This window comes from Rattus norvegicus, chromosome 4 (assembly GCF_036323735.1).
Source record: "Rattus norvegicus strain BN/NHsdMcwi chromosome 4, GRCr8, whole genome shotgun sequence".
Lineage (NCBI taxonomy): Eukaryota > Metazoa > Chordata > Mammalia > Rodentia > Muridae > Rattus > Rattus norvegicus.
Genome location: NC_086022.1, coordinates 29514903 through 29541616, shown reverse-complemented (window position 1 = coordinate 29541616; position 26714 = coordinate 29514903). Strand labels below are relative to the sequence as shown.

General features: G+C 40.3%; 1 protein-coding gene and 1 long non-coding RNA gene across 7 annotated transcripts in view; one reads left to right on the top strand and one right to left on the bottom strand.

Moving 5' to 3' along the window:
- Pttg1ip2 (PTTG1IP family member 2) overlaps positions 1–26504 on the bottom strand; it is a 40085-nt gene extending 13581 nt beyond the window's left edge. For 2 of the 6 annotated variants that reach the window (XR_010066086.1, XR_010066087.1), the window contains exons 1-6: positions 24857–26504; positions 18977–19023; positions 8617–8710; positions 7015–7108; positions 3337–3398; positions 2388–2452 (exon numbers count right to left, since the gene is read on the bottom strand). Coding sequence is in view for 3 of the 6 variants with exons in the window: in XM_063286911.1 (XP_063142981.1) it covers positions 6735–7108; positions 8617–8710; positions 18977–19023; positions 24857–25004 (663 nt within the window). In the remaining 3 variants the exon portion in view is untranslated. Of the gene's footprint in view, positions 1–1408; positions 1536–2387; positions 2453–3336; positions 3399–6408; positions 7109–8616; positions 8711–18976; positions 19024–24856 lie in introns of those variants that run through there. The other 4 variants (XR_592010.3, XM_008762735.3, XM_039108580.2 and 1 more) reach the window with 4 other exon arrangements.
- LOC108350663 (uncharacterized) lies at positions 1424–21646 on the top strand. The gene is made up of 5 exons (XR_010066089.1): positions 1424–4732; positions 9056–12397; positions 13074–17577; positions 20300–20512; positions 21424–21646. It is a non-coding gene; the product is annotated as an uncharacterized LOC108350663 (long non-coding RNA).
- Positions 26505–26714: the final 210 nt, after the last annotated feature.

The following is a 26714-nucleotide window of genomic DNA, read 5'->3' as shown; positions in this document are numbered from 1 at the left end:
AAGAGAGGGGGATGGAAGAAAAATGGGGGTGCAACAAGGAAGAAAGTGGGAAAAGGGAAAGAATAGAAGCGAGAAAGAAACCAAAGTGAAGCAATTCTTAAAAAGAGACTGTTGATTCATGATTAGCTTTGTACATAGTATCTCAGAGCTACTGAATGGTGGTTCCCAGAGACTATACACTTAATTTTGTGAAATAGCATTGGAAGAATATAAGTACTTATTATACTTGAAGTTAAAATTAACAAAAATAGAAACAAGAAGAATAACGTATGGTAGAATTTAATTCCAACAATACCTTTAGATCACTCATGGGACTTCACAGTGTGACTATCATGGTACCAGGAAATGATCAACAGATAAATGAATGCCAGTGAATGCATATACAAAGAAATACCAAAGGGTGTGGAGATGGCTTAGTTGGAAAATGCTGGCTGCACAAGCAGAGGCAGGCAGAGCCTAGGGACCCACAGGCCAGCCAGTCTAGCTAAAACCACACATTTCTGATTAAGAGGGGCGGGGGGACCATGTATCAAATGATAAAGTAAAAATTATAGCGGAAAACACTATTACTCACCTCTGGTGTTTTCAGGGAGTGCACGGGAACGCTATATATGTTTTTGTATGTGTTTTTTTTTTACTAAAATGTGAATAGAAATCATACCATGAAAACGATTCCATCTCATATTACTGATATAAAGATAGACTTTTGAAATAACACATGTTAACATCTTTGTCGCTTCTTACAATGCTTTATTTTGATGGGGTTGAGGGTCTCCTGTATTTTATATTTGGACTTAAAATCACTGTGTAGATAAGGATGAGTTCTGATCCTACCTCTATCTTCCAAAAACTGGAATTCAGACATATGACCCCCGCACCCAGTGTATTCAATGCTAGGACTAACGTCTTTCTCAATTTCTGTTTGCATAGAATGTCTTTCACCACATGCTCATGTATCTCTTAAGAAGGAAATGGGTTTCTTGTGGACAGCATATAGCTGGGGTTGTTTTTAAATCGATTAAGTGCCCTTTTCCCCCCTTTTCTTTTATTGGATATTTTCTCTTTACATTTCTTTTTTTTTTTTTTTGGTTCTTTTTTTTTTTTTTTTCCGGAGCTGGGGACCGAACCCAGGGCCTTGCACTTCCTAGGCAAGCGCTCTACCACTGAGCTAAATCCCCAACCCCCTTCTCTTTACATTTCAAATGTTATCTCCTTTCCAGATTTCCCCTCCAGAAACCCTCTGTCCCATCCCCTCTCCCCCTGCTTCTATGAGGGTGTTTCCCCCACCCACACACCTATTCCCACCTGCCTCCCTACCCTGGCGTTCCTCTACACTGGGGCATCGAGCCTTCACAGGACCCAAGGCCTCTCCTCTATTGGATGCCTTTTGATTGCAGAAATTGTTATATTTATTTCATGATAATCGATGTTATCTTTATTAGTGTCCTTTTATGGTAACTATCTAGTGACAAAAGAGTTAATTCACCAGGAAAATGTAAGAACCATGAATACATACGCATCCATCATTGACACATCTGAAAATGCAAACAAATATTAAATAAATGAGAAGTGAAAGAAAAATAAGAGGGAATTTCAATATCCCGGTTTCAGCAGTGTATAGATTATGTATACAGAAAATTAATAAGAAAATGTGGGGTTTGAATAATATTTTAGACTATGCAGACATACACAGAATGGTAGCAACAGAACAGACATGGTCAAGAACCCATGAATCGTTTGCCAGGATAATTATGTTTCGGAACTAAATGAAACTTACCAAATTAAAAAAATTATCATGTCAATTATCTTTTCTGATCATAATATTATGAAACTAAAAATCAGGAAAAAAACCCTCAAAAGTATGAGAAAATTAAGCAACATGTTCCTGAACAATAGCAGATCGAAGACATCAAAGAGAAAAATGCAGAAACATGTAGGGTCCGTTCTAAGAGAAAAGTTAATGGCAATGAGTGACCATGGCTAGAAAAAGGAGTCATCAAGAATAAACCACGAGGTTACTCCTGAGGAAAAAGAAAGAAGCAAGCATGGAGTAGGCGGGGCATCATAAAGGCCGAAATGGAAGTAAATTAAACACAAGCCAGGGAAAACAAAAAAAGAAAGATCCACAAAGCAAGAGCTGGTTTTGCAAAAAGACATCCTTTACAGGTGTCCCTTTAGCTAGTCTGGGTCCTGCCGAGAAGAGAAGCCTGACTCAGAAACGCCTGTATCTCCATTTCCGATGGATGCGTTCTGCATTCAGGGACTGAGATTTGTCCATAGAATTTACAGAGTCTGTGTTTCTTTCTCAGTAATTCTAATTATATATCCCTGGAGAGCTATTTTATGCAAACTTCAAGTACTTCCTGTGTTGTTACTGAGAACCTTACCATGGAAGAACATTCACCTTCGCCCTGTGGAAGATCTGCCTTGTCAGCTATTTATCAGTAATACCCTATAGAAAAAGAAAATAAATCCGCCTTTTAAAATACACTTTTCACAAAATTTGCTAAAAGCATTAAAGTTTCAAGCTTTAAAACGTTAACCATAAAATGTACATATATGTCGAAAGTACATTAAGGATTTGTGTGCTGTGATTTTAATGTTCCTGCTATTTTAATATTTAGGGATCAAGAAATACAAGATGTCATTAGCCTGGGTGGAAATCTGACGAAGAAGAAAGGGCTAAATGTTTGAGGAAACCACAAGGCTAGTTGTCCTCGATGACAGAAAATCTTTGGACACTCAGTGACTCTGTAAGCCAGGAAATCATCCGGATCCATTTTCTAGGAATACAGCGTGGGCCGGAGTGCGCGACCGCTCTCCCGCTCCTTTGTGAGAAGCACTGCGTCTAGCCAGCATCGTCTAAGCTCCATATTTTCCTACCCCACAGACCAGAAACTTGTTTATTCTCCATCCCGTATAAACAAAGGTCACCAACCAGAGAAGCCACACTTTGAGCCCTCTGTGAGGGAACAGCTGAAGAAAAGCTTGGAGAAGCCAGAGATTTGGACACTGGGTGGCCTAGAGAACTCGGTGAGATGAAGGGAACGACCTTGACGATTCCTCTCAGTTAAGTGGGACGTAAGGGGAAAGGGAAGTAATTAAATCCCCAAGTAAATCCGGGACTCCAATAGTCCCAAATACTACAATTACTGTTCTTGCGAATCCCAACCTAACTACTGAGGATATAGAAGTGTATTTCAAAATGGGAGTAAAATCTGCTGTGGTGTTTCCCATGGGAACTTTAACTCTGTGGTGGAGAGGGAGAGCATGACTTCTGGTTGTCAGTCACTGAAAAAGCCTAGGGGAGCCTACTGAACCGATAAGAGCACTTGCCGGTAGCATTCCAGTTGTAATCGGGAACTTGTCCATTTCGTGCATAATAAAAGGCCATCCGCCTGTTCAAAAGGATGGTGAATATACCGTAAGTTTAAGAATGGTTACAGTTAAAATGGTCTTAATTCATTATATAGAATTAATTATAGTCAAATAATTTGTTAGCACCTTCACTTTACAAACTTGAATTCTTTCATCTACTCATCAGGAGAATTGGTACATTTTATTAAGAAAAATACAACAGCATTAAATGGAGTTCCGTCTAAAAAAAATCAATGAACAATAAAACCAACAATTGTTTCTTCGCTCATCTCCATCCCACATGAAGGCAAAGTATTGGTCTTTTCATAATTATATCTCTGGCGACAGAGACACATAGTGCCTAACAGATCATTCTTCTGACAAAGAATAGACGTACTCAAGAAAACACCAAGTATATCAAATATCGATATTTTATTAATATTCAAAACATTTAAAGTCTTTCAATTTTTATATACTAACAAAATTATATCGAGTGAAATAATAAACATTTTTAAAATAAAGACCCATGTTTCTATAAGAATTCCTCTTCAGTGTTGTGACTTGAACCCAGGGCCCTATGCATGCTAGACACTGTGCCACCATCCAGTGATGCACTGGAACCTAAGAAGGATGATTGGATTATCAAGAACGTCTCCTTGATCGAATAAAATCCTCCTGTAAGTCCTGTGCCCACTCAGTTAACAGAGGTGGAGAACGTCCACACGAGAAATTTAAAATGAAGATGGACTAAGTTAAATCAGAACTAAATGCAATTGTTAGAGCACGTTTACAATTTAAAAAAAAATTCACTAAAAGAAGCTTCAGCAGTGGTTTCCGCTAAGGCCTCTACTCTCATAGGTGTCCTTTGCTTTTTTGTTTCTAATAACTACACATAAATAATGACATAATATACCACAATCTTTTTCAAAATATAAAACAATAGTCTCTTGCCATGCACGCACTGGGCCTCATGAGTTCTCTTAACTGCTCTGTTGCTTGAGGGAAAGGAATATGAACACCTTACTCTGTCTTGAACTGGTATGTTAATAAGGAGAGGAACCCCTGATATCAGAAAAAATATCATTTTCTAGACAAAGTAGAGATGCTAAACAAGTCAACTATAATATATATATGACATATATTCTAAAAATATATGTACATTTAATATTACATGCATTAATATGTTTACATATTTTTAAAAGATTTGTAAGCATGCTCTGACAATTGTATATATATTTACATGCAGATAAGCCTAACCATGTGCATCTATTCAGACCTGCATCTACCTATCTTATCGAATGGTTCTTCTTATAAAAGGCATACAGTCTGACAAAGGAAACACTAGGCTATGAAAGAGAGGGAAAAAGACAAATTGGTAAGTGACTATGAACTATATGTTTACTTTTCAAACTCTGCAAAGCCCCTTTGGAAAAAGACACCATTCTACAGGAAAGAAAAAAGGGGGAGTCTAAAAGGAAGACATGAAATCAAAATATTCTCCTCCGTAAGCTATGAAAAGAAACTTTTTTGTGATTTGCAGTAGGGTGTTGTTGAGAACACAACTGAGGCCTACTGGAAACATGGAAGAGTGGGGGAAGGGAGTAGGGTAAGGGAGACGAAGGAGAGGGGGCGGAAGAGTAAGAACAAAGTCTTATCAAAAAGTTATAGTGAATCGTCGTGTGTATGCCAACTTAATTAAAAATTCAGAATAGGATGTCGGGAGAGGTGCAGAAGAGTGACTATAGGAAAAAATATTTTATGAAAAATAAAGTTAAATGGTTAGAATAATTTTTTTTTTTTTTGGTTTCTTAAGACAGGGTCTCTCTATGTAGTTCTGGCTATCCTGGAACTTGCTCTGTAGATCAGGCTGGGCCTCAAATACACATAGCTCTACCTGCACCTCCCCAGCGCTAGGATCAAAAGCATATGCCACCATGCTTTGGTGCATGTTTTAGTAACAAGAAATAATGAAGGTATTTTGAAAATCCGAGGTGGGAAGTAAATTCCTGGAAATACAAGGGTAGATTAAGAAAGACACAGGGCATATGTGAAGCAAGCTAATCATGGTAAGGATTTAAGAAGTGGTTGTAAGGGGCTGGGGATTTAGCTCAGTGGTAGAGCGCTTACCTAGGAAGCGCAAGGCCCTGGGTTCGGTCCCCAGCTCCGAAAAAAAAAAAAGAACAAAAAAAAAAAAAAAAAAAAAAAGAAGTGGTTGTAAAGAAAGAGAATCCCAATCACTTGGCCATTGATAATTCTCCTTCAAGAAACATGGATTGGTGGCACAGAATTCTATTTCCTACTTCCACTTTGAGTTTGTGTAGAATATTTATACAGTTGTGTCTTAGTCTCCTGAATAGTTAAAAGTTTTAGACTTAAAAAGTGAGCATCCTGCGATGTAATTAAAAACTCAAGATCGAAACTGCCAAGTACATAAAGTCAAATGATTGAGAAAGCTTACAGAACCGGGGGTCTCAAGGAAAAAGAGCAGAAGTGACAATAAGTATAGGGAGTCAAAAAAAATTTGAGGCACAGCTCTCTATGTAGATCAGACTGGTCTCCGATTCAGAGATGTCCCTACCCCTGGCCCGGGATGCTAAGGTTAAAGAAGAACACTACCACTCCTGGCAATCAAAGTTTGTATCTTAAATAAGAAGAGAAAGAGGAAAGCACTAAGTAAATTCCTAAACATAAGCAAGATACTAATCAGGTTACTGATGACACTAATGAAAAATAATTAAACATCACGCAATAATATATAAAATAGCAGAATAGCAAAACAAGAGAGATTATAAGAACAACACAAGACAAAGTTTCCAGTCTTCCTGATGGGGAGCTAAGGTTAAGGGGTGACGTCAGTGTGGTAGGAGGCATTCAGTCATCTAGTTGATCTATGTGGAGATCATCAACAGAGTCACCAACAGCCACTAAAAGATGGCTTCTGCAAAGGACAAGCTAGAGGTGGGAGTAGGACAGGAAAATAAGTTATTCTGTCTTCTCATCTCATAAGATTGCATGTTCGTTTTAATGTTTCCTTACCATATGGATAAAGTATTTTCTCTTTTTTCCAACATAATATTTTTATTGATTATTTGGGAATTTCACATCATTCACCCCAATCCCATTGACTTTCCAGTCTTCTCAGGTTCAACTCCCCAGCTTTGTGGCCTCCCTTCTCATCACCCAGAAAAATAAAAAGGGGGGAGGAGGAACGGGAAGAGGAGGAAGAGTAGAAGAAAGAGAAGGGGTAGGCGGAAGAGAGGAGGACAGGGAGGAGGAGGGAAAGAAGAGGAGGAGGAAGGGAGGAAGAGCAGAAGAGGACGAGTTAGTGTTGTCCATATACACACTGGAACAAGGTCAAACTCCCAGGGGCCAGCCCCTTAAAGAAAACCGAATCCTTCCCCACCTGCATCCCCAACAGAAGCCATCAGTTGTGGAGAGCTACACTTCTGCCTCCTTACCACAATTTTTAAGAGTCCGCTTTGATGGATTCCTGTGTAGGGTGTTATTTTGGGGGCGGGGACAGGGTGGGGTGAGGGGGTAGCAGGGGTTATCACAGAAGCCTTCGATGTCCCTCTTAGACACTTCCTGATAACTATCCTAGTATGCTTTAATGCAATCACCCCAAAGTGGATTCTTAGGGAGAATAAAACGACATACTCTTGCATGTAGAAGTAGTAGGCGAGGCAATACCAGAAGAACGCTATTACTAATACTACAATCAGTATCAGCATCACGAGTCCAAACAGGTCAACTGAAATTGAAGAAGACATACATATTTTAATAGCCGATCAAAATTTTTTCTTTTTTTTTTTTTTGTAACTTTTCTAGTTTTGTGCAGCCTTCGCTCTTGGCTGTACACTCACAGATCACTGTTGAACATAAGGCTACAACACCACTTACCGAATGTTCTAGTAAGACGACCATTAACACAGCGATTGCCGCTGTGAGATTCATCTAGGTTTTAGAAGAAGTAAACAAATCTTTGCACCATTTTTCCTCTCTTCATTTTGCCTTCTATGTAACTTCTGGGGCTTTCTCACCAGGTAAGGAAGCGGGTGCCTCAGACTGCCGTGGAGTTGAGTGCAGTGGAGTTGAGTGCAGACAGCACAGGGCGGCTTGTCGTAGGGGTGCCAGCCTTTTTTTTTTTTTTTTTTTTTTTTTTTTTGGTTCTTTTTTTTCGGAGCTGGGGACCGAACCCAGGGCCTTGTGCTTCCTAGGTAAGCGCTCTACCACTGAGCTAAATCCCCAGCCCCGCCAGCCTTTTTATTATCAGTCACAGACCACCATGGCTGGGAAAGCCGATCTCTAAGTCTGGTGAACACCACCCCCTTCGGACTAGATAATTGATTAACCTAGTGTACGGTGAAAGGAGCTAGAAGGGAAAACATCAGTTACAAGATCAGAGTTTCTGTTCAGACTGAATGCAAAGTCGTTCTCTACAAGGTGCAAAGACAGATGACTTAAGCAGATCTATACGATCTGAAACAAACATGGATTCAGGGCAGAATCATATAGTTTCACTTCAATTGAGAAAAAAAATACGAGACAACTGTTTGATAGATGGAATTTTCTCATGAAAGTAACGTTCTCTTGGAAAAAATCACCTGTTTGGGGGATTCTCTGGAAATTTCATTAAAAAATATTAGAACTTTTTTTCTCTGCTTTGTTAACTACCCTATCATACGCCCAAATTTGACATTTCAAATGTAAAGATTCCTTTTGGTAAATGATATTTGTGGTCTTAAGGAGTCACTATTCTTAGGGATAATTCTCTATACAGACTACATTAGCTGAGGAAATATGTTACAGTAACACCACTGGGCTCACTACATGTCCATTTCAGAACTAGCATGTACATACACACACACACACACACACACACACACACACACACACACACGTGATCACATATACACATACACTCTGTCAGAATTCATTAGAACATTAGAACACAAACATCCTTTAACAATATCATACTGTTATGAGTATCCTACAACAGACATTCTTACAAATGAATCTAAACTATCAAGTATTAGGGCAAGAAGCCTACCTGACTCAACTTCCATCACCCCCGCCCCCCAGCACACCAATGAGCTTAGACCAGAGGACAGTAGTGAATTAGAGCTCTGGACTAGAGAATTTTACCAAATTCTCTAGCAGATCTAGTCGTTTAAAAATCCTTCGAGTGTAACGAGAGGAGGTTCTACCCACTTGCAAGCCAATTCGAAGGAAGTCACCAACATTTAAAGGAGAACTCACCATTACAGTTCGCCCAGAACATAGAACTGAATTTACAGTCAGAATATGGAAAACAGTACTTTTTGCAAACCTTTTCTTCTCGGCACCAAATACACTGTGTGTGGAAAACAAAAGCAGTGTCAAAGTGGAACTAGTGGAATACATATTCAATAAATACCAGACATTCTCAACACTGTTTTGGGGATAGTGGAAGCCATTGGTGGTCTGTGGATAGCCTTATCAGACTGGTGTTCTCAAACCACAGCAGCAGTGAATACTGGCTGCCCGAGGCTTACAAATTCCCCGTGGCAATGTTTACCCCAGGATGGCCAGCTTGCTCCTGAGGCTGCTATCCTCAAGGGCCAGTAACTGACTAGTATGGAGTTCTAAACAGTGACCCAGTGAACACCTTTGCTTTTAGTTAAAGGACAATTCTGGTATGTCATTTTTCCCCCAACAGGTCAGGGGAAAGGTAGATGCCCAGACCTCATCCTTTCTTGGCTCTTGTCCCTTGTCTTCTTGGAATCCATTTTTCCTGGGATTTTTGCGCTACCTCAGTCACACCCTCACCGAGGTCCCCCACACTGAAATTCCTTTTTATGATGCTGCATTTGGAGGACTGTGTCAGTAAGTAGCGTTGAGAACTACCTGAGGTAGGATTTAAAATGTCTCTAATGTCTTTCCCTTTTCTGAAGCATCTACTCTGGCTTCTGAGGGAGCCTTCCTATGTGACATAAGTTTCTGGTGTCAGTCAGTCTTACGTTGGTTCCCTACATCTGATCGCTGATGGTCAGGAGGACTGAGCTCAACGCCCTTGTCAACATAAGGCACAATGAGTTCAACCACTCTGAGAAGAGACCAGAGCCTGGAAGAGGTGGACAAAATGTCAAGAGTGGAGCTGGAGAAGCTGTTCAACCATCAAGAGGAACTGTTACTCCTTCAGAAGGTCCGGATTTCAATTCCCAGTACCAAATCAGGGGGCTTACAAACAACCACCTGTAACTCCAGCTCTAGGGGAATCTAAATCCCTCTTCTGGGCTATCAGTAACACAGGCAAGCGTGTGGTACACATACATATTTGCAAACAAATACTCAAACACAAAAAATAAAAAGAAATCTCTTTTTTTTTAATGTCAAGACCTATAAACTGGCTGTCCCACAGGGCTTAGCCTGTGACAGACAGGGTTCTAAGTCTTTCATGTGCACTAATTCATTTTGTTCTCATGTAAATCCTGTACACTAGACATTATATAAGTGAGGGCAATGAGGCACAGAAGAGGTCAATGTCACACAGCTAATTAAGATGGCAGCCAGAGGCTGAACTAGTAAACCATTATGGGGGCTGATCCTAAATACACTTGCATCATTCCTTGCTGCAGAATTCCAAGACTAGCAAAGGTAATGATCGACCCAATGTAAAGAATCACCTTAGGCACTGCCTGAGAACAGAAGGTCTATCATGGACCAGCTTTTGTACCATACTGGCCGAAATCAAAGGTCAAGTTCCAGCTGGTAAAGCAAATCTAAGACTGACGACACTTAGGACACTGAACCTGCTACCTTAGGCTATGGTTGAAAGACAGAAACTACAAAGGCAAGGTCTAGGCTCAATGGAAAGGGCCCACAGCTAGCCGTAGCCGTTAGTCCTCAGAGATCCTAAGAGTCAAGCTTGTGGGATATGGCAGAGTTTTCAGAGAGCGAAATTGACAATAAATTTGAACTAACTTGCTATTCAAGTGCTAAGCTGATTGACAAGCTCCAGTAGCCATGGCTGTCCACAAGAGAACTCCTAAAGTGGCTTACTTCTCAAATGAGACATCCCCATGTATGCCTCTGTCTATCTATACATATACATATACATATACATAGACATATACATAGACATAGACATAGACATAGACATAGACATATATATGTATGTACAGGTATAGATAGATAGATATAGATATAGATATAGATAGATATAGATATAGATATATAGATATATAGATGACATAGATATAGATATAGATATAGATATAGATATAGATATAGATATAGATATAGATATAGATATAGATATAGATATAGTGACCAAAGAACTCATGGTTTGACTTAGGAAATGCCAAGATGAGAGCATAACATACACCCAGTTTGTTACAACAGCACTAACCACTGCCTTCTTCTCTGAACAGGAGTTTCAGCAATTGTTATCTTGATTTTGTTTCTGTGTTGATCAGTGGGTTCTGGAGAATTGGGAGTATAGACCATGAGGAGACACAACCAAACCCAGGATTTGTTCATGTCTCTGTGAGGGTCTAGACTTGGGGCTGGGAGCAGAGCTTACAGTGACTGTGAGTAACTCTAATTTTTAGTGAGGACCAGTAGCATCATTTTTGCCAGGGATTTTTTTAATAATATGGGAGAGGGTGTAAAATGAAATGTGTGTCTCAAGCAGACAGAACCTAAAATTCAGCAGAGGGAAGCAGGTTGTTGTTCCTGTTTTGTTTTTTTTTTATTTTTTTTGTTTGTTTGCTATCTTGTGTTTCCACTTCTGATAGTCTGTCCTTGTGGGCTTCTTCAATCAACACTCTGTGGCTGTAAAGCTGTCCATCGGCTCTTCTTTGCTCATTTCTTACAACTGGAGTGATACTCCAGCCAGTCCATCCCCTGCCCAGTCAGATGTGCTGGTTTGAGTATAAGACCGAAATAGAAGCAATTAGAACTTCCTTTGGAGTTACAGACATTGTGAGTGATTGGCTAGCTGGGAGCCTCTCCCTTGCTTGTTTAGAGAATACCCATTACAGTGGAAGGAAATGAGGTCAATATACTGGTTGTTGTGACAGGGACCTGAAGGGAAGGAGAGAAACTGGAGTGTGACCTCCTTTGAGATTCAGCTGAGCATGAAGCCCTGCACACCCAATCTCATGAAGGAGTGAATTCCCCCCTTCTATTAAATTAGTTTGCATTGAGTTTCTACAACGTACCCCCCCAAAAAAAGATAAGATACCTTAACTCCTGTAACTACGTCTAAAAAGTCTTCAAAGCACAGAACTTCATATTCATTGCCTAGAGGAACAGTATAATGTACTGAGCTTCCCTAAATTGGTAATGTATAATTTAAAGCGAATTACATGGGATTTTCCTTGTAGCTAAGGAGGCTGAACCATGTAACTATGAGAGCTTTCACTCTCAACCTCTTAAGTACGTGACAACTGAGAATCTAGCTAAAGGCTTCAGGGTGATACGTAACTGCTCCACAAGAAAACTGAAATCTTCATTTTGAAATAGAAACCTATTTTAATAACTTTCTGTAGGTATAGAAATTGCTATTTTATATGAAATGCCATTAAAATGAAAAAATACAGGAAGGAGAGGTATATAATGATGATTAGTGAGTTGTTAACATTGTATTTAAAAGGGTCTAATATTATGCTACCAGACATATAAGATGAGTGTTAGGAGGCAAGCTACAAAATGTTTCCAATACACATGCCACATGTAGCAGAGATTACACAAACCAACCCAGTACTGTTTCTCCTTCCTGGAAGGCACAGAGTGCACAAATTTACCATTTGTTTATTTCTGACTCTACTAGCCACGATTCTCTGAATGGACAAATAATTTCAGAATGGTCAATATTTAAAACGTGACAGTTAACGAGAGAAAGTACTCACTTGGATTCAGAATGACTATATAAGATTTTTTTTCAAACAATATGGAAAATAGGTCTTGAGGAACAAATGTATAGAGAGGAGGGAGAAATGCAGAAGACACAGCAGAACACTACGATGGAGACCATGATGGAAAAGTGAAAATCCTGGTAGGTTTTCATAATACCACTGGGAAAGATGATGTCTTGTGATGGGCTGTGATGGGTTGTGATTTTCAGACTAAGGAGTTTATACACCTCTTGTTTTATTTAACAAAAAAAGACTGGATCAGATTACTTGGAATTAAAAGGTGACTTCATTAGAAAAACATATTTGTAATGATAAGGCATGAGAAGAGACTGAGCGGATAGGGGTGGGGTGGGAGATAGAGGAGAAATAGGAGAGGTCTGGGATTGCTTCATTTGAAAGAAAAGAATGGACAGATGTTTTGTGGAAGGCACAGAAGCCAACAATTTTTAAAATTAGACTCCTTGAGGAATGCTGCCAGGAATAAATAAGGAAGTTTTAAAAATTAGCTTCTTTGGGAAGACAAAATGATAAATTTAGTTAGAGATATTTTAAAGTTTGAGGTGGTTAAAACAAATACCAAGAAGGATATGTCAGTCAAGCAACGGAGAGCATGACTAGTAGAGTTCTGGTAAATGTAACGGTTTCTAATAGCAGCCATGACTGCAGATAAGAGAGCACAAGATGGTCAAGCAGCATAAAAGTGCTCTTGCGGTAGATGGTAATAAACACAGAGACCCACGACTTAATGTGCAGAGGCTGAGAGGCTTTGGACTGCTCTTGTCCTAAATGGGGTGTATTTATATCCATCCCCTCAAGGCTCTATGCAGAAGAGGAAGGAGAAAGATGTTAAAGTCTGGATGTGGTGAATGACTCCAAGGAAACAGTGCTTTCCACATGCAGCGAGGCTGACGAGCATGTGAACTCCGAGACTGTGACAGCTTGCGTGAGACCTGCACAAGGTCAAAAATTGTTGCACAAAGAAGAAGTAGCCACAAAGTCTGACCCCCGAACCAAGAAGCTGTTTGTAATTGACATGCTGAGGGTATGTGTGTGTGGGGGGGAGATCAGGTTCCTTCAATGGAGTATATTCTTCATGAGTACATCAACCATATTCAAATACAGCCCTCATGGGCTCAGGAATAGTTGATCAACAGACAATGGCCTCCATGTTTTATTTTTCTTCTTTTAGGTTTTTTTTTTGTTTTGTTTTGTTTTGTTTTTTCCAGGCAGGGTTTCTCTGTATAGCCATGATTGTCTTGGAACTTGCTCTATAGAGCAGGCTAGACTTGAATTCACAGAGATCCAACTACCTCTGCCTCCTGAGTGCTGAGATTAAAGGTGTGTGCCAACCCTGCCCGGTAGGGTTGGGTTTTTGTTTTATTTTGTTGGTTTTGTTTCTTAATATCTGCTTTTTGTTTTGTTTTGGTGGGGTTCTCTTGTTGTTGAGAGAAAAAACCCTAAGTTGGGTAGGAAGGGAAAAGGATCTTTGAGGAGTTGAGAAGAGGGGAAAGAACATGATCAAAATAGGTCGTATGAAATTTTTTAATGAAAAAAAATTTTTTTAAATATCCCATGTTATGAAAACAAAGACAAATATATCAATTTTTAGAATGCTCCCATTTAGGAATCTAAATTGAAGAATTGGTAAAGGAGGCAGAAGTGTATGAAGGAGAAGATCACCACAGAGCAAGACTCATGGAGAAAGCATGGTTGGTTTGAAAGGTCATGGCATTTGCTTATGGACGGGCTTTTGTAACCTTCAAGTCAGTTTGCTAAAGGTGACATGACACCATGTGACAAGTAGTAGTAAAACGCATACACCGTCTACTAGAAAGAAAAAAAAAGGTTGTCTTAGATTTTTCTGCATTTGAAAATGTTCGTTCATTTTATTAGCATGCATCTGTGCACATGAGTGAACATGAGTTGTGGGGTCCTACCTCAGGGCCTTGGGCTCTGTGGTAAGCACTGGTACCCACTGAGCCATCTCACCAGCCCTGTTTCAGTGTTTGACCCCTGGATGGAGGCAGAGACTAAGCGCTGCACCTTGACATCAGACAGGTTTCTAAAGGAGTGTTTATGAGGAAAGACTTGGATATGGCTCAGAAGAAAAGAGAACGTAAGTCGAATGGATGGCCTTAAATATCTCAAGGAAAAGCATCATCCACAAGAAGGGTCCTGCCAAGAGCATGGAAAATGTCAGGAATACTTGCCATAGAAAAGAATCCACAGTTCTGGTTCTTGTTTGTTTACAACTGGAGGACTTTTGATAGATGACGCATATGTGTTCGATGGCACGTTTAGATTTGAACCCATAATCATATGCTCTACATGCATTTCTCTGTGTTCGCTATCAGGAAAATGAGTATTAAAATGGGTCTCTTGCTGCAGTGAGCTGCAGTATTTATAAGCGTGTTTGACAATCTTATGATAACGAACATTTCGTGTGAACTACTCCACAAATAAGGTAGGTGTGAGAGATTTACAAGGTCCCTTTAGCTTTCTGTAACTTCACCTCGTTCTGTCCTGAACAATAATCCACGTCAGGATGCAATGAAAGAGAAAAGATTTGATTTTTAGAGAGACTCTACCATCTACTCTGAGTTCTTGGTATCTTTTTAATGTATTGCAAGGTTCTGCCTTATAACTCTCAATAGTCAAGAACAAAACTTACTTATCTCAATCTGTGGCATCATTACTGAGAACTATCATTTCAAAGATTCACCAGTGATATGCAAACGCTAAATGGCAACAAAACACCAACAAAGAATGTTTAACCTGTTCTTGTTGGCTTGGTTGTTTGAAGTTTAGCTTTTAATGGAACAAATATGTCAACTTCTGCTGAATGAGTGTGTGTACACATATGTTCAAGTATGAGTGTGCGTATGAATGAGTGTGTATGCATGTCCAAGATTCAACTTTAGGTGTGGTTCTTTAGGACGAATCTACCTTACTTTTGATACAGGATCTCACATGGGCCCCAGGTTGGCCAATTAGGTCAGGGTAGCTGACGAGAAAACCCTAGGGATTTGCCTGTCTGAGCTTCTGGAGCCTTGGGATTATAAATCATGTCACCATGGGTCCTAAAGATCGTAGCTCGGTTCCTCATGCTTCACAGCAAGCATTCACTGACCCAGCAGCCCAGCCCCAACATTTTGTTTTCTATATGCTGTGTTTATGAGTAGTGAGTTAGTGGCAATGTTTTTATGCTTTTGTTTTTGGTAAGACTATTTTCTAATTCTAGGAAGGCTGGTCCTTTGCTATTGGACTACAAGGGAAACCATTCAGCCAGAATCTAAAAATTCTCTTTCACCGAAGAACCACAAACATGGACTTGACCAACCCCAACTATAATGTCCAAGGAAAACTGGGTGCTGGTGTGAAGATTTTTCTTGAGGGAAATAAAAGAATAAACATAATCAAGTAGGACATTCCAAGACGTGCCAAATACCTTTTGTGCTGTGTGAGTCCATGGATAGCCCAGATAATTCTTGGTTGCTTTAGGTACTGCCACTAATAAACCTGAACTTTTGTGCAGTAAGTGATAGAAACTATGAAGAAAGCCACTGTGCTTCTGGCTTCTGGGAGGACAGAGTCCCAGAAGACAATATGCTAATTCTGCAGAGCTACCCTTTCATTACTTCCTATGAGTTGCTGGAAATAGTTTTCACATTATCCTCTAATGTGCATCTCTTCAGACATGTTATAGTGCTTTATGTGTGGAAATGTTTTAAGATAAAATTCCTGTTACATTAGAGCGTGTATTGAATGTAATTTAAGCTTCTTCTAATAGCTCAAGGGTTAACTCAATACATTGAATGCTCTCCGTTCAGTAACTGGAAATGTGTGAGGTGTATTGACAGAAAGGTGAATATGACACCTCCTTTCTCCATGGGGAACAGAGAACAGAGGAAATATGACAGTAAAAAAATGCATATTATATGAAAGAAAAATTTTAAAATACATAGATATAAGTCCAAAAGCAATATGGCAGAGCTGCAGGAGTCATTAACCCTTCAAGGAAAAATGCCGAGGATATGTAATTCTAAATAAAACCAACAGCCACTCTCTAATTCGGTGAGTGAAGTTAATACCCAAAGTCTTCTTTTAAAAAAAATCTATAAAATCAAAGATAAAATCACCTAATATGATTGAAGGGGTGTGGGATATATTGGTACTTTAAGGGTGCTTATGAAGTTCTGGAATTATGACTATCGCCATTCTTAGAAAACACTGCTAACCAAAAGAGAAAATAATAGATAGTGTTTGGCATCAGGTGCACCTTGGAAGGTTTAAGTCTGGAGATGTCCTAATGAGGGCTTCGACGTTGTGTGCTTGTACAGTAATCAACCAATAATGCACAGCACTGAGGCATAGAAAGATCAGAGGACCAATCAGAGCTGGGCAGTGTAAGCAGCATCTAACATGAGGGCAATGATGTTAATGTAGTTAGAGTTTTTCAGCCCCCAAGGATACAGTGGATTCAGGTAAAGAGAATATCATTTCCTGGTGATAACACAAAAGACTAGACCATACTCTTAGCCCTCTAATAATTCTTCATCATGAAATATTGCTGCCAAAAATCCTTGCAGAATCTGATCAGTCCTTTATGTCTAGTTTCAAACTTATAAGAACAGAGCGGGTAGGGACAGGAAAACAACATGATAAAGCCATCTTAGTAAGGGGATCTGACCAGCAAAATCCAGCCTCTAGGAAGCTCAACAGGGCAACAATCACAACAACAAACACAAACACATCTCAATAGAAGAGAGAGAGAGAGGAGAAAGAAAATATATTGACTCAAAGAGACTTAGGGTACATATCAACAAATTACAGCATATAGATGAGATTTAGACAAAGACAAGTATGAAACAAGTTAATTGGGTAATTTTTAGATGTGATTACAGATTTAACACTTTTAAAAAAGTCTATCTATTGAAGACATATATAGAGGGTCAAATGTTTACTAATAAAATATGATATCCATATAACTATTGACTTCACAATAGTCTACTTAGGAGAGGACATTCATGAGCCCAAGTTATCCAAGATGATCTTTAGTGGTATAAAATTGTATATACTGGGGGCTGGGGATTTAGCTCAGTGGTAGAGCGCTTACCTAGGAAGTGCAAGGCCCTGGGTTTGGTCCCCAGCTCCGAAAAAAAGAACCAAAAAAAATTGTATATACTGTATCATGTATTATTGATTAAAGATGAGGTTCTTTTCAGTTGCCTAAGCTGGTCTTCAAATCCTGGACTCAAGGGATCCTTCCATCTCACCTTCCTAAAGAGGACGGAGAAGGAACTCATGCCATAGTCCACAGGTATGTTTCCTCTACTTTCATATGTTCGAAATTTTACACTTCCAAGCTATTAGCAACAAAAACGTGGGGGAATGAATTCAGGTAAATAGCCATTAGAATTCACAAGAAAGAAGAGAAACTATTAGGGCCAAGGACCTGCAGGAAAAGTGGGAGCTTGAAGGACTGGGTTGGGGTTGAAAGTCTTCTCTTGTTGAGGCATTCAAATAGGTACAGTGTCGAGAGAAGAGGAAACAACGGACATCATAGGTGATTCAGGGCTCAGAAAGAGCGGTGTTATACTGACGTCATATTCAAGAAGTGAGGACAGTGAGCGAGTGCTGTCTGTGGAAAGCCTGAAAAGTGGTAGGAACTGACTAGAGAATTCCACGAGCCAGAAGCCCAGCTCCTCATCAAAACAGAAAAGTGATGTGGAAAAGGCAAGGAGGCAGATGATAACTTGTCCAGACCACTAGGACAGGCACCACCTCCAGATTATATCCCTTTGTTATCAGCCATTCCCACAAGGTTTTGACAATGTTAGGTCTCTAGGATACCTTAGAGAAACCATTCTGCAAGACTGTTTGTCAAGTGTTGCCATAAAGTTGCCTACAGGTTGATACCATGTGCTTCATTGGTTTTAGGTGTTTGTTTGTTTGTTTTTGTATGTTTGTTGCTTTCTTCAAAGTTGTAAGTGAAAAACAATGATAAGAGACATCTTATTACTAAGTTATTGGCCTTAGTTACACTGAGGTTAAGGACCAGTGTGTCATCCCTTCTAGTCTTTAGAGATTAGAAATAGCAAAGAAAAATGTTGCCATTTTTCCAAAGCTATATTTTGCCTTGGCTTACAAAAAGTCTTCAAACATTTTGGTGTGATTTCCCTTTCTTATCAATCAATTATTTTATTTATTATTACATCCCAAACGTTGTCCCCTTCAGGTCACACCTGGAAGAGTTCTTTCCTTCATGCCCCCAAAGTTTTTTTTTTTTTTTCATTTCATGTATGTGAGTTGGTCTGCATGTGTACTATGTATGTGCAGTGCCTGAGGAAGCCAGAAGAGGTGTCAGAGGCCCTGGAACTGGAGTTACAGATGGTTGTGAGCCATGAGCCCTCATGTGGATGCCGGAAACTGAACTCAGGTTTGCAGCAGGAGCAGTATGGGCTCTTAACCACAGAGCCATCTCTCCAGCTTGTGATTGCCCTTTTCAAGAAAAACAAAAACAAAAACAAAAACAAAACTTCTTTTCTTCCTTTTTTGATGTGTAATTTCCCAGATGGGAGTACATGTTTGTACTGAATTATTCCATTCTTCCTATTAAAAGTGTGGAAAACAAAACGTAGCATATCTTTGAGATGACAGCTGTAAATGGGAGAGTTTATAATATTCCCAGAGTTTTCTTCATAAGAAAATTAACTTACTCTCTTATCTTGAGTACACAGTGGACACGTCTGCTTTTGCGCACATTCTACAAGGAAAAAAAAAAGAAGCACAAAAATTAAAACAAAAGCCAATTTATTTTATCACTCAGTTTTACGTAGAAGTACCTTTCGTTTAGTCTTTCTTGTTTCGTCATGGTCATCGGTATTCAAACATTAGCCAACTCTATGTTCACACACCTAGATCCTTTCTTCACGCTATAGTTTAAATAAGAACAAGATTCATATGCTTAATGCTTCGTCTTCAGTTGGTGGAACTAATTTGGGAAGGAATGAAAGGGATGGTGTTGCTAGAGTGGGTGTGGGCTTGTTAACAAAGGCGTGGTCTTGTTACCGGAGGCGTGGTCTTGTTAACGGAGGCGTGGAATTTTTAAGATTCAAAGCCCACACCAGACCCTTTGTCTCCCCCTGGCTCCTGCTTGTAGATCAGATCTCCAGTGCCATGCCTACCTGCCTGCCTTGATTCCCACCCTGACGGCCATAGACTCACCCTCTGAAAACTGTAAACTAAATGCTTTCTCTTATAAGTTGTTTTGTCCATGCTGTCTCCTCGCAGCTACAGAAAAGTAACTACAACACCCCACCAGTCCGATTTAGTCCTCATCTCATTTCCTCTAGTTTCTTGAAAACAAAACAAAACAAAACAAAACAAAACAAAACAAAACAAACAAACAAACAAACAAACAAACAAACCAAAAACACGAGATGGCATCATCCAACATTGATTAGCCACCTCCTAAAAACAACTTCCCTGAAACAATCAAATTAAGCACATGGCCAGCACATGTATGGTAATACATTTACTATACCGTACTTTGAAAGGAATTTAGTAATACCTTTGTTGTCAAAATAGCTTTGCAAACACATTTCTGGCTAATAAATTAATCTTTTAACTATTAAAAAAAAATTCGATGCTCCATTCTGTTTTGTTACAAAACTTAAAAACTTGTCTCGGATGAAGATTTTTTTTTCTTTTCATTTAGTAAAAAAGAAAAAAAGTATCACTTATATTGGAAAGATTCAGAATAAAAATTGAGTTCAAATTTCAAAATTCATTTTGATGGCTTATTTTATCACCCCAATGTCTTCTGAAAGTTTCTATCTGATACTCTAGTTTTATGATGCAGGAAGAATAATGTCTTTCTACCTATTGCTGTGTGGCAGAATCCGTAGGCTTTGTAAGAAAAGACTGTTTAACCTGAGATTTCGTAATTGACTGCAGATTTCACCTGATGGGGAAAAAAACCTCACAGTTCGGTTTTCAAATTAAAACCTGTTAACATATCTGTTCCTTTCTGCCCTCAGAGAATGTTAAAGTTCCTGGAGGAACATTAAGACAATGAAAAAACAAAGTAAATAGAAAAGATTGTATGGCTTCAAGTCATCCACGATGTCGCTCCAGGTTTATTTCAGGGGAAATAACTGTTATCCAAACTCCAATTGCTCCTTAAGCTTGTTTTGTCAACCAATATCATACTGTGGAATAATTTCAGACTTCAGGAACATTTTGAAGATAATGTAGGTATTCCTTTTGCATTCTTGGGTTATTTGCTCTGTTGCTAACATCCTACTACAAATCACACAAAGAAGGGAGGGCCAGCAAATTGGGCTCAGGGAATGAAGGCGAGTGCCTTGTGAGCCTGGAGACCTGAGTTCAAGGACACACAGATGTGGAATGAGAGTTGAGTACACACGGTTGGTTTTTGACTTATCACTGGCATGTGTAGACCTGCCGATGCACATCATACTCACAGCAACAATACGTTAAATTAGGCAAACGTCTAAACCTAAGAAATCAAAATTAATTAATGTATTGCTTTGAACTAAACTCCAGATTTTCTCAGGATTTACCTGGATTTTACACTAATGTCTTGTTTGTGCTCCACGATCCCGTGGGATTCCATATCGCCTGTAGTCATCTTGCATCGTTAGTCTGCAACAGGACTTAGTGTCTGCATTGGTTTGTCATGACCTTGGCGTTTCTGATGAGGGCTGATCTGCATTTTATGGGACACCCCCTCGATGTGTCTCAATGTGAGAGAGTGTGTGTGTGTGTGTGTGTGTGTGTGTGTGTGTAAGGTTCCCACATACCAAGGACATGTGTGGGTCTCAGATGACAGCCTCCAGTGTTGGTCCTCATCTTCTGCCTTGTTGAGGAAAGTCTCTTGTTTACCATGTCATATGCCAGGTTAGCTGGTCATGAGCCTTCAGGAATTAACTGTCTTCCATCTTGCCCCGATAGGGATTACAGATGCTACCACATCTGCCTTTACGGGTTCTATTGATCCCAGTCCCTGTGCTTGCAGGTCACGTGCTTTACCCACTTCCCTATCCTCTAAGCCGCAGCCTGGGTTCTGTGTTTATTTCTTCTGATTGGTCCCTTCCATTAAATCACATTTCCTGATTTCTAGAGCATCCCTTTATCCTAGATTTTGTGGAATGTTGCTGACCTCTCTTTCAAGTCCTGGGCCAGTTTCTTCTACTCTGCAATACCCACCGTGCTGCTGACCCAACAGATCTCATCTTCTTCCACGAAGAATACAATCACAAATGTCTGAAAACACCTGACCTCGGTATTGGAGGCTAATTAACTATGTACCAAATCAAAACTTCCTTTTAATTGCCATCGAAATAAATAAATTATTCAACAAAGTTACTTAGGGAAGAGATTTTTTTCAACAACAGCTAAGGGGGGGGAAGGTAAGCAATATTCTATTTACTAAATTTCTAAATACTGAGAACCTGAAACTCTGAGGTCGCCACTTAAAAGTTAAGGGGCGTTCCTAGATGTATAGCTTCCTTCTGGAGCTACCCTGGAACGTGAGGGCACCTAGTACGCTTCTGAACTACAGCACCTGTCACAGTGCTGACAGCTTTGTCTAAGAGAGAAATATCTTCTACTGTCCATTGATACTTTCTGAGGATAAAGACCTTTCCCACCCAGACCGAAAGGACTCAAGGAGCTAGTCACTAAAATAATTCCCCCTGCCCCTCTCTCTCTTGAGATCTTGAAGCTAAGGTTGCTTAGACATGTGAACTACTAAAACTTAAAATTCTCTTCAAAGGGAGAGAAAGGTTATAATTTACAACCTCGAATTTGCCATTTAGTATATTCGAAGATTGAATTCCTTCACAGAAATCTTTTATATTTTCCTCCCTGGTGTTTTTTTTTTTCTTTCTTTTTTTTTAATAACACTGTGAGGGAATCTCACTCTTAAACTCAGAAGCTAAAATGAGGACAACCGTACTCTGACCCCGGGTGGCTCCAGACATGCTAACGGCAACCCAAAGGATCTGCCAAATGCTCACAGAAAATGCTTCTGTGTTTTCTAGGACAAAGCAGTTCCAGACTAAGAAGGTTTTTGGGATATGGGGATTCCAGCCAACTTTTATCACAGCGTATACAGAGCTATGCTGAGGAGGTGGTATTGATTAACCACCCTGCCTCCATTTAAGCTCAGAGGCCATCTTATGGTGGAGACAAACTGGGTTCATCCGTGTTTACAACGAAATCTCTGGTTTTCAAGGATTGGGCTATGCCCGATCTGTAACCTTAACTATCGATGGTTCTTTACTGCCTGTTCAGGAAATGACAGCTATGCCTTTTCCCCAAAAGGTTATTGTGATCACCTGCTGTTTTGACCACCTTATGCCCACCTCGCTGTGTCTGTCATGCTATGCTCTGCTTCTATAACCCTGCCTGTCTCCCTACGGAACCTCCCTTTTAGAAACTCCCCGCCTCTGAGGTATAAAAACTTTGTTCTCATGTCCAATGCTGACTCTCGAATCCCACCTTAGAGGGAGGCAGCCCGTGTGTATAAATAAGAAAGCTTGCTTTATTGAAATGCTTGCTTCAATTATATGGATCCTGATGAGTTGTGTCCTCTCATCTTTGGGGCTAACAGTTACGGCTCTCATAGGCAGGGATCACGTACAGTGCATAGAAGTAGTTACAGAAGGCAAGTCATCGTCTTTCACTCCCTGAAAATGATTTTTGAGACCACAGTTCTCAGGGGTGATCTGAGGCAGGGGAATGGGGCAGACAGTGAAATTCAGAAGGCCTTTATAAAGGCTACAAAATTAGCATATAAAAAGACCAAGTTGGCAAAAATGAAGGCCAGAACAACCTCCCTCTAATCCTCCTGGTTACCCCAACTCCTGGAGACCAGAAGACCAAGGCCAACTAGGTTCACATAGGTGGACAGGCACCCTAGAGGGCCTAGGCTTTTACAGTGCCAGCACAGTCTCTAGATGGGATTGAGAAGCTAATGAAAAATGACACACACAAAGTTGTGCACAGAACTGCAGCAGAAGAGCATTTGAGGAAAAAACCACACTACTCGGATGACCCGACCCGCCCCCCACTGAGTATGTGCTAGTTGATATAAACACCCCAACTCTTTTTAGCTTTAAGTGCCTCTTTTCTTCATGAACTAACTGTCCCTGTTTGTGTTGGAAAAAATTCCCTCTGCCCCAATGTTGTACTTGATCTTGTCAACTTCTCATAGAAATAGGCAATTTGTCAGAGGCTCTTTCTTAAACAGCGCTTTTGCTGTATCAATCTTAAAAACGTATTTTCGGCAAATAGGAGTTCCTTGGTGTGTCGTCGTGGTTTGTTTACTGCGTGCGGAAATGAAATGCCACCGGCTCTTTTACTTGATTTTTAACTTGAAATCTCTCTATTTGATGTTAATATGGCTATACTTGCCTCCCTGAATGGCATTTGCAAAGAATTTTTTGCTTAAGCTCAAGAACAATCTTATTCATGTTTAAAAGGAAAAGCACAGGGGCTGGAGTGATGGTTAGGCAGTTAAGAGACTGCTCTTCCAGAGGTCCTGAGGCCAATTCCCATATGGTAGGAAACATATGGTGGCTCACAACCATCTGTAATGGGAATCAGACCGACGCCCTCTTCTGGTATGTCTGAAGACAGTGTACTCACATACACAAAAATAAATAAATAAATCTTTTTAAAGTGGGGCAGGGGAAGGAAAAGAACAAAACAAACCCCAAGGGACCAAGCTGGAAATCTCAGTAGCTGTCCAAAGAAGGAGGAAAGAAAAAAAAGACATGCTGTTTCATCCAGCATGGAGGTCAGGTTCATGACTGACAAACAGCCTCATGGTGGGAATGAAGGGGGGCTTTAGAGAAGGTGTCAAGGGTCCATCCGAAGTGTTGGGGAAAGCATGCTTATAAAAAGAGAGACGGAAAGAAGGTTCGGTAGAAATGGTCGGACTTGAGATTCATGGTGGCAGCTGGGTGAATTACTGTACCAGATCAGGTATTCTGGATAAACAGAATACATCATCTCAAGAAGGGACTAAGTATTAGCCCCTTGACCTGACAGATTTCCCCCTCCAACGGAATTCTGGGTCTCTACCCAAGCCAGAAATTCCAGTCTCTTGACTAGAAGTAGTTTTTACCTTAACCTGCCTGTCCTATAACTCTAATATGTCTCCCTATGGAGAGGTAAGCCTAAAACCACTTAGGAACCAAGTCACGTATGAGAGGTCTCCAAAACACTTATGACATCTCTGGCCTCTGGCGATGAGAGGGGTTGTCAAGATGCAGAAGCTGGTTACTTCTCTTTAGAGGTTTTTTTTTTTTTTTTTAATATTAATCTGGTTAGCCAGTTTATACCTCCGGCTCTCATCAATACAGTTTAGGTAGTAGAAAGAAAGCAAAAGAGGTCAATATTAACTCGATTTCCTCCCAAAACATCAAGAGGCTTTAAAAGCGTCTTACCACCACCACCACCAAAAGACAAGTTTTGAAACGAACCATTGAGCCAACCATTGCCCCAACCAAAAAGCCAGTGGGGGTACAGCCATAGCGCTCTGGCTGGTTTTACAAGTCACTCACCATGTCCTGCGTGTTTTGCTTCGATTTTCCGCTTCCAGTGCTGGTGGGATTTAGTCTTCTGGTCAGAGAAGCTGATGATCAGCTGGATGAGAGCTAGGGAGAGGAAAACCGGCAGGAGGATCTGACTCCACGCTCTCGCCCAGCACATGACTCCTCTCTCCCTCTGGGCTCCGGACTAGACAGGACGATCCTGCTCAAGGACCTTGCCCAGCCCTGGGAGCTAGCCCCTCCTGTTCTGACCCTTTCATGCCAGCATAATTAGAAGAATCTTCGAATGTTCTGGCTAGAATGAGAACTTTGAGCCCGCACTCCGGGTGCGCACTGGTCTCAAGCCCTGAACGCCTCGAGCTGTTTGTCCGCTGGACTTGATCAAGGTCTCTTTCTCTGCCCTCGAAGCCTACTTTGTTGTTTGTTTTGTTTTTCTGATATGTGGTTGATTTTTGATGAAAGGACTAAGTTCTAATGTCCAGTGTCCATAGTATATAAAGTAATTGGCCATTCGGGATAGCATGCCTCAGACATAAATGAATCTCTATGGCCTCACCCTGCTCCGCGTGGTACACGGGATGCAGCGAAACTCACTGTCTGAAAACTCCCAGTCCTGCCCTTGACTTGGCTGGGACAACTGGTGTGCTCTAATGAAGTTCCTCAGCATAAGGTGCGTTTTAGGTAGTATTCAGATAGACTTCTTATTTTCATAATCTTTTAGTAGTTAAAATATATAATGGTGATGATATAAACTTCCCCTTCAAAGTAAATCTATGTTTCCTTTAAAACTAAACTTTCAGATAGGTAATAATTGTACACAAAGGACAGGGCAAGAGTTGGGGGAGGGTGGTCCAGAATGACTGAATTTGGAGCACTACTGACTCCCTGTGAGCATAGAGAATAAATGGGAAGTGATGGAAGACTGGTGGAAATGTGTCTGAAAACTTAAAAAGACCAACTTCGTTTTGTTTTTAACGCTTTTTTTTTTTTTTTTTTTTTTTTGGAGCTGGGGACCGAACCCAGGGCCTTGCGCTTCCTAGGTAAGGGCTCTACCACTGAGCTAAATCCCCAGCCCCTCGTTTTGTTTTTAAAAAGGGAGGATGGAGTGGTTTCCTGCATTCCTGGCATAGCGATCCCGGTACTGTGACTTACTAATGAAGTATCTACTACTGACCATCAGTAAGGAGAAAAAGACATGATCAAGAATTCAGTTTTTTCCTTGTCCCTTTGTTAGGCGTACACCAAACAGAGGACTAGTTGCTGTCATATGAAGAGTGCCTTCACAAACAAGGGAGGTGCGAAAGCAAAATGAGAAAATGATCAGGGCCATCAAGAGCCCCATATACAGAAAAGTAAAGTTCAAGTCGGGAATAGGTTCTGAGGGGGGAAAAAAATCATTGCTAGTACAGAAAACAGAAAACAAACAAAAAAATAACAAAATAACAAAATAACTACATCACAGTAGCAAAGAGCTGTAATGCTGTGTTAATCCGGTAGGCAACCATTTACAAAGGAAACAAACATTGCTGCTGGAGATGTGAGGAAAGTGACCTTTGGCACAGCTGTGAATTGCTAGTGCTTTTGAAAAGCAACCGGGGTAAGCTAATGTATAATATATAATACTGTTAATATTAATTATAATAAATATTTATTTATATAAATATAATCTTCTTGCTGCTCGTTCTTGCTGCCCGTCAGCTTTTATGGCACAACTCTAGACACAGAAGTGAAGCATGAACCATTAGATCTTAGAGACTCAAGGCATGGAGTTCTTCCATCTAAGATCAAGACAGTGGTAAGGTTGGCCTCTGCGGGGGGCCCCTCTCAGTTTTGTGAGCAGCACCGTCTGTCGCTGTTCTCACATCTCGTG